The 10,144-nt window shown below is 51.0% G+C and overlaps 1 protein-coding gene across 1 annotated transcript; it reads left to right on the plus strand.

Annotated features, from left to right (window-relative positions):
- Nucleotides 1-734: 734 nt before the first annotated feature.
- On the plus strand, nucleotides 735-5,457 carry LOC114706942 (keratin, type I cuticular Ha6). Its single transcript, XM_028889504.2, has 7 exons — nucleotides 735-2,288; nucleotides 2,941-3,023; nucleotides 3,258-3,414; nucleotides 3,894-4,055; nucleotides 4,157-4,282; nucleotides 4,465-4,685; nucleotides 5,049-5,457. Exons 1-7 carry the CDS (start codon nucleotides 1,830-1,832, stop codon nucleotides 5,242-5,244), a joined length of 1,404 nt encoding a protein of 467 aa, XP_028745337.1. The 5' UTR covers nucleotides 735-1,829; the 3' UTR covers nucleotides 5,245-5,457.
- Nucleotides 5,458-10,144: the final 4,687 nt, after the last annotated feature.

Raw genomic sequence — 10,144 nt, forward strand, 5'->3', positions numbered from 1 at the left:
CTTACCATAAATCATCATTAAAGACTTCTTTTTTGACTAACCGTCACTTCTAAAGTATGTAGGAGCTTTCAGCACACATTTGCAGCTGTCTTTCGATCCTCTTCATGTCTGTGTGAAGTAGGCAGAACAGCACAGTGATCTCTACTGTTCCCACCAGGCCACTAAGGATCCCAGAGGGGTGACGTGCTCAGTATCACAGGGTGAATGATTGATGGAGCCAGTATCGGAATGTTGAGCTCTTGTTCCAAAATTCTAGGTACCCTGAATTGGGGTCTAAGAGCACTGGTTTCAGATCGAAGTATTAGCACTGGCCCCCTGATTCCTGTGAGTGAGTGTTTAGGCAATGGACCGCAGTTGGTGGAGGTTTGCTGGGCATGATCCATGATTGTTATGAGGAGCAATTGGAAGAGTTAAAATCCCCAACACCACAGGGACACCACCACATCTAGTTCTCTTTTGATTTTATTAAATTTAAAATTACATTAAAAAATCTAAAAATTACATTAAATAAATTTTGTGTGTATGTGTGCACACAGGTGCATGAAAACCTGGTACGTGTGTGAGGATAAAAGGGAAACTCTGTACTTGGTCCTTCCCTTCTACCACGTGAGCCTGGGGATTGAACTTAGGTCATCAGTCTTGGTCGCAATCGCCTTTACTCACTAAGCCATCTCACTGGCCTACACACACTCTCTCTTTTAACAAATTTATTTATTATTATTATTATGGGTGTATGTGTACGATATGTATGTGTGAGTGCAGACATGCCCTGCTATAGTGTGTGTGTGTGTGTGTCGGAGGACATCCTTCAGAAATCAGGTCTTTCCTTCTACTTTGGGATCCAGGGATCAAACTCAGGTTGTCAGGCAAGTGCTTCAGAAGGAAAGATGACTGAGCCATCTTTCTGGTCCTTATTTTATTTTTAAAATTAGCTTACAAGGCATTGGGTTCCTTATGGACTGTTTCTATATAAACAGATACATGTTCGTTTTGCTTGACTCTGCTCCTCACTTGCTTTCCTTTCATCTCTCTGCTCCCCATTCTCACCCTTCCACCCCACTTATCCATTTCTCTATCCATATCACACCTTCTATTACCTCCTTCACCCTTGTCCCTTGTGGGGCCCATGTCTCTTTTATGGGTCCCTTTCTAGTTGTCTGGCCTCTACACACACTCCAACGTAAATACACATATGTAAAAATTAGAAGTGGGGATCCACATATGAGAGAGGCTGTGTGGGGCTTGTCTGTCTCAACCCCAGTCTCCTCACTCCACACAGTCCCTTCCAGTCCCATTCCTTTCCCTGCAAAGTCTATACTTTGCTTTTTCTTCATGGCTGAATAATATTCCACTATATATCCTGTACTCCCTTTTTATCGCTCCGGTGGCCCAGGCATAGATGAACACCTGTGGAAGTACAGGTGACAGATGGACAGATTGGGCTCCCCAGGGGAAGACAAGCAGGGAGGACAGAAACCAAATGTCATACGCAAGGCCACTCCCAGTTTATGAGATCTGGGGCAAAGACTCTTTGAAGTGGTAATAAAATTTAGCCTGCTAGGAAATGACGATGGCTGAGAGTCCTGACTTAGCAAACGCAATTGAACAATTTTTTTTTTTCTTTTACAAGGAAAGACATTCTGATGGATAGCAAAAATGACATTCTAATGAGATAGGCTTTCGGGGACTGGAGAGGGCTTTCCCAAGAGCTAAAGACCTGGAACACGCCACCACCCCATCCATGGAGAGTGTATATAAGCACTGCAGGGAGGCTGGGAGAGTCCACAGCCTGAGCTCCTGCCTAAGCTGCCACCTTCTTCGCTAGCGTCATGGCCACCCAGATCTGCACCCCGACCTTCTCCGCCGGGTCTGCCAGGGGCCTCTGTGGCACCACCAGCAGCTTCTCTCGGATGTCTTCCATCCATTCCATGGGCTCCTGCAGGGCCCCCAGTTTGGTTGGCACTGTGGGGCCCATGTCCTCCTTCAGGACAGGCTTCTCCGGCCTTGGGGGCTGCTTGCCGGGCCCCTATCTGTCCTCTGGGTGCCATTCCTCTGGCTTCGCCGGCAGCGGGGGCTGGTTCTGCGAGGGCAGCTTCAATGGCAACGAGAAGGCGACCATGCAGGTCTTGAATGACCGACTGGCCAACTATCTGGAGAAGGTGCGGCAGCTGGAGCAGGACAATGCGCAGCTGGAGTGCCGCATCCGGGAATGGTACGAGTGTCAGGTCCCATACATCTGCCCGGACTACCAGTCCTACTTTAAGACCGCCGAAGACTTGCAGCAGAAGGTAATGGGCCAGGGCCTCTCCCAGCTGGCCACACAGCTCCTGGAAGCCTCCCATTCCAAGACTCAGCCACTCTCTGAAGTTTGCAGGGGAGCCTTCTAGAAGGAGAGCTCCACTCTCTGGGGCTTGGTTCCCTGGGGACCCAGGCTTCCCTGCTGATCTCTGTACCCTGTTACCAGCTGTTCTTCCTTCCCTCATTGTCTTAGCTGGCGGGGGGAGGGGAGGACCGTGTCCCTGGTCCCCACTAGGTATAGTACCGAACCTGACACCTTCCTAGCCATTGGCTTACTTATTCTTCATCCTGGAGATAGGGGTATGACTACGCCCATCCAACAGATAAGGGGGTTGAATTTTGAGAGGCTCAGCAACTTGTCCAAGGTCGCACAATTTGAATGTGGGATCCAGAATCAGAAACCACTTCTGCTATATCAGAACCTCACCTTGATCTATCCTACTGGGCCACCCTGAAGGCTACAGAAGCCAGGACCAATGGGGCCAGTGATGTGGTGTCCCTCCTGGGGCCTGTTCTCCCTCCTTGTCTGGATATTTGAAGATGTCACCTATATTTAGAGGCATCCATGAGCTGGGCTCCCCACCCCACAGGCTTCACATTGCTGGGCCTTCCCCAGTTCAGGGAAAACCTCTTGTTTTTCAGATCTTACTGACCAAGTCTGAGAACGCCAGGCTTGTGTTGCAAATTGATAATGCCAAGCTGGCTGCTGATGACTTCCGGACCAAGTGAGTGGCCCAACCAGGGGAGGTTTGCTCTGTGTCAAACTCTGTTCCCTGCTTTGGGAACTGGTGAGGTGGGAATAAAGCCAGATACAGTTGTAAATGGGAAGACATGGCAGAGGCCCTGGATTCCTTCTGGGACAAGGGAGAGGACCACTGTGTTTCTGACTCCAAGTTAGCCACAGCCGTTTGGCCCAGGGCTTCCCTGGCTGCAGACTTGGCAGGGTTCTCTGTGTGCAGGTATGAGACGGAGCTGTCCCTGAGGCAGCTGGTGGAGGCAGACATCAACGGCCTGCGCCGGATCTTGGATGAGTTGACTCTGTGTAGGGCTGACCTGGAAGCTCAGGTGGAGTCCCTGAAGGAGGAGCTGCTCTGTCTCAAGAAGAACCATGAAGAGGTGAGGCTGCTGCCACCTGAACCCCAAGGTCCCCATCCAGTCGAGGAGTCCCTGCTGGCCCCTGGGCTTATTGTATGGCAGGAAGTACATGCAGCCCTTTATATCTTATTTCACCGTCACAGTAACTCCAAAAGTGAGAGCCCACTGTAAGCTCTATTTTACAGCTGAGAAGGTGGTCGTAAAGATGTGATGTCATTTACCTACAGTCACGCAGAGACTACACCCTGCCCATGACATTACAACTCCATTTGGATTATGGAGTTTGATAATAATTCTATTTTCTTGGTGTGTCATGCCCCCATTCCTCAGAAGGGGCGAGGTATAGATAGACCAATGGGGAGAGCCATGTTCCAAGAGGCCAGCTCTCCTCTATCATGGTACCCGAGGGAGGAAGGGGAATTTGAACCCAGGTCACTGAACCTACCAAGCCAGCAGCTTGTTCACAGCCTTATGCCATCGTGTTTTGTCTGTCACTGCAGGAAGTCAACACACTCCGTTCCCAGCTTGGGGACCGACTGAACGTGGAGGTGGATGCTGCCCCTCCAGTGGATCTCAACAAGATACTGGATGACATGAGATGCCAGTATGAGACCCTGGTGGAGAATAACCGCAGAGATGTGGAGGCTTGGTTCAACACTCAGGTGGGGCTGGCCATCCAGGACTGTAGGCTGTGGGGTGGGGGGGTCACTGTGTAGAGGGGAGACACTAGGTCTCGTCCTGTTCTGCTCTCTCTCCTCCATAGACCGAGGAGCTGAACCAGCAGGTGCTGTCCAGCTCCGAGCAGCTGCAGTGCTGCCAGACAGAGATCATCGAGCTGAGACGCACCGTCAACGCCCTGGAGATCGAGCTGCAGGCCCAGCAGAGCATGGTGGGTGGTCTCTGCCCAGCTGACTGGCCACAGTTCACTGAAGGCTCTCTGACTTACCAATGTGCTGGCCATCATCACGCTGTCACAGGGCCTAATCACAACTGTGTGCGAATACTATAGTGGAGAGTGGGTTATTTAGGGTGGAATTCCTCCTCCTCAATCGATCCTCTTTCCCACTGTAGCGGAATTCTCTGGAATCTACCCTGGCCGAGACAGAGGCCCGCTATGGCTCCCAGCTGGCTCAGATGCAGTGTCTGATCACCAACGTGGAGTCCCAGCTGGCTGAGATTCGCTGTGACCTGGAGCGGCAGAACCATGAGTATCAGGTGTTATTGGATGTCAAGGCCCGGCTGGAGTCAGAGATTGCCACCTACCGCTGTTTGCTGGAGGGCGAGGACTGCAAGTGAGTGATGCTGGGACACGCAGAGCTGGGCTGAGAGAAGGGCTTGACACACTTTCAGAGCTGAGTGGTTGTTACAAAGATGAAGGTAATTAAGCTAAAGCCATTGAAGATTCCTTCTGGTCCCGCGCTTTGAAAAATGTTCGAGGGGACATGCTAAGCCGAGGCACAAGCCCACCTTTGACCATCTTTTTGGTGGAAGTTCCTAGTCTTCCCTCCTACAGCTCCACCCTCCCTTCCCTGGGGTTTCAGAGTCATTGAAATGCTCTGATATCATTCATTGTTGTTATTACTGTCCAGCATGATTCCCTAAATCGGTCTAAGGCTCTAGTGCCAAGTGCATCATATGTGATTTCATTTCTTCAGGCTTCCTGCCCACCCTTGTTCCACGGAATGCAAGCCTGCTGTAAGAGTTCCTTACACCCCCTCTACACCCTGCACCCCGGCTGGACCCTGCACCCCAGCTCCTCAGGTCAGCACCCAGATCCGTACCATCACCGAGGAGATCAGAGATGGAAGAGTTGTCTCCTCCAGGGAGCACGTGGTGCCCCGTGCACTGTGACCAGCCACAAGTGAGGCCTAGGCCACAGGAAGGAGGACGCCTTGTGGCTTTTGGCAGCTAAATGATTTTGCACCTCCCTAGGGCCCTCCTTGCTTAGCAGGTTTTTCTACTAAAATTCATCTATTGTTTCTGGTCTTAACTGTGCTTTTTACGCCATGCAAACCAGGTTCCCCTGGAAACATACCCAATAAAGTGTTCTCTTGGCATAGCAAACCTGATCCCGGCTGACTCTGTTGATTCTCCCATGGTTAGTGTCCAGGGGTGTTTGGGCATGGGATATAGTAAAGTCGCTGAGTGATCGAAAATATTTAATATTGGAGATGCTTCAAGTTCTGGTCAACAGACACTGACCCCCACCTCAATCTTGGTGGGTGCTGGTCATCGTTCCCAGATTGGCTTTGCCTGTAGGCACCTACCCTGTGATAGCCAGAGAAGATTCAAAGGTTCCAGCCTTCTTTAGCAGGCCTGGTGGGATCAGTGGTCACCTCCCATTCCTTCCTACCTTCTCCCTTGGCGAGCTCCTGTCTCCCCCACTTCCCAGCATGGGTCAGTTCACTAGAGATGAGTCCCAGGGCCAACCAGAGAGTGCCAGTCTCAGGTGGCCTAGCTTGAGCCAACCACACCATGGGGGGGGGGAGTTGGGGTGAATTGGGAGGTGAAGACAGAGTCAGGCAAATCCATGTTTCTAATATGGGGATATGAGAGTAATAGAGGACCCCAGAATAGACGTTAAGAGCTTAGCAGGTATGCACTGTTAATGGTCTGTCTGTCCTAACAACTCCCACCCCCAGCTCAGATGTCCCGGGAGGAGTACAAAGTTGATGATGGCAGATGGCCACTAGACTTAGAATTTCAGGAAGTCCCTGAGCACAGACGTCCACAGAATGAGGGGGGAAGTACTGAGATGATAGAGGCACAGACATCACAAGTCTCAGGAATGCATCTGACAGCCTGACCGAGCTCCAGAGTGATGGACAGCCTTTAGTCTCTCATCCGGTCCCATGTCCTATGAAGTTGCTGGCAGGAGGTGAGATGAGAGGCCTTTTTTTTTTTTTTTGAGTGACATAAACCCATTACCTTTTCAGATTACCATCTCTCCTAATAAAGCACAATATAGGTTGGATTACCATTTCTATTCATTGGCCTTTGTGGTAACAGGCAGCATGAACTTCCATATTTCAATTACAGGAAGTATAGGGTGGCAGGGACAGTGTGGTGCCCGGGACAGCCAGACTGCTATGGGAGGTGGAGCTCAGGGTGTATGGATTTGCCCGGCTGAGCTGTGCTGACCTGTGTATGGAGTTGAACTGGGCTAGTAGAAGCAGGGTCTATGAGAAGTCAGAGGTTCCCTGTTGGCCTCTCTGCCTTTTGACCCATTCTTCAGTTCAGAACACAGACCCAGAGCCGGGAGTGACTTACACCAGATCACACAGCAGTGAGGGACTGAGTCCTGGCCATCACCCAGTTCTTCTGCCTTTGCCTCTGGGCTCTTCCTTGAGGCCAAGGTAGTGCTGCCAACGCTACCATATGTTTGGTGACTAAGCCAAACATGAGGAAGCCAGAGGTTCAGCAGAAGTACCCCAGTTAGGTCCTAGGAGATGTTCACAGGTAGAATGGAAGTGTCTTGGCTGGGGCTGCTTTGTAGCTCTCCAACTCATGCCCAGGCATGCTCAGGGACTCGTTTAGTCTCAACAGTCCATCTGTGAACTGGAGCTTCTGGGAGCCCTGATGGGATGATGTGTGTCAGCACTCAAAATGTGGTGCTTGGCAGAGTTGATCTGAATGAAAACGAAGAGTCTCTGGGCTACACTCAAACAGCCCTGTGCGATTGTGAGTAATTGCTTTGGTCGTGTGTCATTGCTTCAATTCTTACTAAATCCTTCAGAGCACTCGAGTTAGTGAAGGAACCCCTCCAATGCTCAACCTCACCCACACACCCTTGACTGAGGCCACTGACAGACACACTGGAGTGCAACTCAGCACAACAATCGAAAGTCCCAGGACTTGGTTCTTTTGACTCCCACCCCATCTCTCTCTCCATGACATCAGGAGAGAGATGAGATGACACAGGACACTTACTTCCAAGGTGGTCAGTTTAGTCTCTACTTTCTAGATACACTATCTGGTATGTCACTCAGGCTTCCGTGAATAAATTAGAAGGTAAGGCGTGAGACCTCCCCAGCCCATCCCGTAAATTCTGTGCTAATACACACCAGGGCTCAGTCAGGGAGGAGCAGGACATGAGACTGGCCGCATCAACTGTGAACAACAGGCATGGCTCCCATGGAGCAGTCACCCAGTTGCAGACCTTCTCTCACTCCCTGGATCAGTTCGGGGATAACAAGAGTCAGGACAGGACAGGGGTTGAGTTGCCAGCATGGGGAGATTGTTGAGTGTCGGCGTGATTATGGAAGGGTTCCGGGAAGATTTGGATTTGGCAGAAACCTTCAAGGATGGGCAGAAAAAGGAGGCAAGAAGGCAGAAGGCATTTTAGGGCATGGCTGAGCATGTTCATGCCATGTTCTGGGGACAGCGTGGAGCACATCTGGACAGAGAACAGAGATCTTGAGGGGAAAGATTATCAGGAGGCTTCTAAACAATGTTAGTTCCTGCTGAGATAGGGTTCTAGGCAATTATTTTACTTTATTTTAGTTTTTTAAATTCCAAGGGGTAGTGGGGGAAGAAATGGAGCAGCCCAGTTTATAGACTATTTCATAGCACTGAAAACATTACTTATCTGTTTTTAAAAAATCTTATTATCTAAAAACATCTTATCAGGACTTTTCAGCCACACCTTTGAGTTGCCTCACGGGCCCGTCTTCCTTGAGCAGGTGGCTTTTGTTCTCTGCTAGGGGACCCGGCTTGTTGGGGCAGGTGCAGTTGGTTCCTGTCTTGGAGTTTCTGCCTCCTTATCTCTGAGAGTGGGACCAGCAGAAGGATGCCTTCCCCTCTTCTCCAGTCATTCGTTTTCTTCCCTTCTTCCTTTTCTCCATTCTATGCTTTCTTCTCCCCAAAACCCTTTGTTTCTTTATGTAACACAGTCCATTCATTCACTCAGTCACTCCCTCATGCACTCACTCACACTCACTCACACACTCACGCTCTCACTCTCGCATTCATTGGAGCACTCAGAGACATCTAGAAGGGCCTCACTATTTCTGACATTGCAGGGGTGTTTCAAAAGAAGTATGAGGTTAGTCCCCAGGGCGGTTCCTTGGGAAGATGGGGCTGGAGCACAAGACAGAGGCTGGCAGGTCACAGGGGACAAAGGGAGTCTCTCCCAGTCACTTGCATGGGTTCTAAGTGTTGGGTGGGCACAGCAGGACTGGAGAGGGCTGTGAGCTCTAAGGAGAAGGAATGGCTGGGACTGAGCCCCCAGAGGCAATGCGACAGGTCTGAGGACTGGAGTCACTGGAGGGGCAGGGCTATGATCTCCTAGCTGAGCCTTTGTGGACCTTGCATAAACTATTCATTGCCCCACCTTGGGATTTCTGTGGGAGTTGGCACCCTTCTATCCGTGCAGGGTGTAGGTGGCGCTGGGGGTTTAATTTAAGGGGACTGCACACTTTTGCACAAGAGCTGTATCTGCCACCTCTGCTATTACTTGGCTGGCTCTTAAAGCACCGCAAGTACTCATCTATCCAGTAGGGTTACTGATAGTGCCAATCTCATGCCTCATGAGGATGCTGGGAGGACTGAGTGAGAGGACGTGTAGAAAGACTGAGCACAGGTCCTGGCACATTTTGGGTGCTCAGTGGGTGATGGAGGGCCCCGCTGCTATTGCCATTAATAGGGTGGTTTGGAGGAGTATTCAAAGCTGCCAACAGCCCTTGGTCCCTATCTAGGAAGCCCAAGCTTTAGTAAAGCCCCACCAAGGAAGTCATGTGACCCCCGGGCTTGAGTGGATTAATACAGAATTCCCGGGTCTTCTCTGGACCACACGGCTTCAGAGTTTCCCTGATGAGCCCAGAGCACATTCCCAGGAGACTGTGGCCTAGGAGGGGGATGGGTGGGAAATACAAATACTCCAGGAGGCTCGACCAGGCTCTCAGCTCAGCTGCATCTATGCACCGAGGCATGGTGGTTCAGGGAGGAGAGGCTGAGGCAGCCAGTGAGACCCTAGGACTATGCTGGGTGGGTGCTGATCACACCGGGTCCCGGAGTGTGGGAAGGGTGCAGTGACTCATGGGGGTTCTATATCTGAGGGTTCCAAACCTATTTACCTGGCCCACGGGATAGTGGACTGTGTGCCTAGAATCTGTCCTCACTCCCTAAGGACAGCTGCTCGGCATCACCGAGTTCCAGTTCAACAAGACTGCCCTTGTGACGGGGCTGGCTGCTGCCACAAGGAGCACTTGCCACAAGCAGATGCTGTCTGAGCTTCTCCAAGCTCAGTTAATGCTTAAGGCGACCCAGGGTGCAGGCGTGGATGGGTATCTGTTCTCATTACAGAAGAAGAAACCGAGGGAGACCCTGAGAGGTGGAGTCAGGTGCTTCATGGTTGGGCTATTCGAGCCCACAAGTTCAGATGTCACTACCGGGTCAGGTTGCTTTTCTTGGGATCCCAGGGTGTGAACCTCATGCCCTGTGGATCTCCTCTAATTCTCTCCTTTCTGTTTTCCATAGACTAGTATATCAATCAGCCCGGGACAGAATCCCAGGTTTTGCCTGCCACAAGCTGGAGGTGCTAAGCAAGTTCTTATTATATCTGAGCTTTGATGTCTTCAGCTCCAGGATGGGGACCATGAGTTCAGGTCTCTAGAGAGCACACGTGGGAAGGTGCTGAGCACCATACCTGGCTCACTGCTGGTCTCAGCTCATCGCTGCTTCTTAGTAGGAAGATAGCAGGTGTTCTTAGAAGAGTAAGCAGAACCCCAAACCACAGGACAGCGCAGAAGGC

The sequence above is a fragment of the Peromyscus leucopus genome, chromosome 8b, assembly GCF_004664715.2.
Source record: "Peromyscus leucopus breed LL Stock chromosome 8b, UCI_PerLeu_2.1, whole genome shotgun sequence".
NCBI lineage: Eukaryota > Metazoa > Chordata > Mammalia > Rodentia > Cricetidae > Peromyscus > Peromyscus leucopus.

What these genes read in the sequence shown, in the direction of transcription:
- LOC114706942 (XM_028889504.2), top strand. Translation starts at nt 1,830, where the DNA reads ATGGCCACCCAGATCTGCACCCCGACCTTCTCCGCCGGGTCTGCCAGG. An exon ending in GCTGATGACTTCCGGACCAA is followed by an intron (nt 3,024 to 3,257) that starts GTGAGTGGCCCA and finishes CTCTGTGTGCAG; the next exon opens with GTATGAGACGGAGCTGTCCC. An exon ending in TCAAGAAGAACCATGAAGAG is followed by an intron (nt 3,415 to 3,893) that starts GTGAGGCTGCTG and finishes CTGTCACTGCAG; the next exon opens with GAAGTCAACACACTCCGTTC.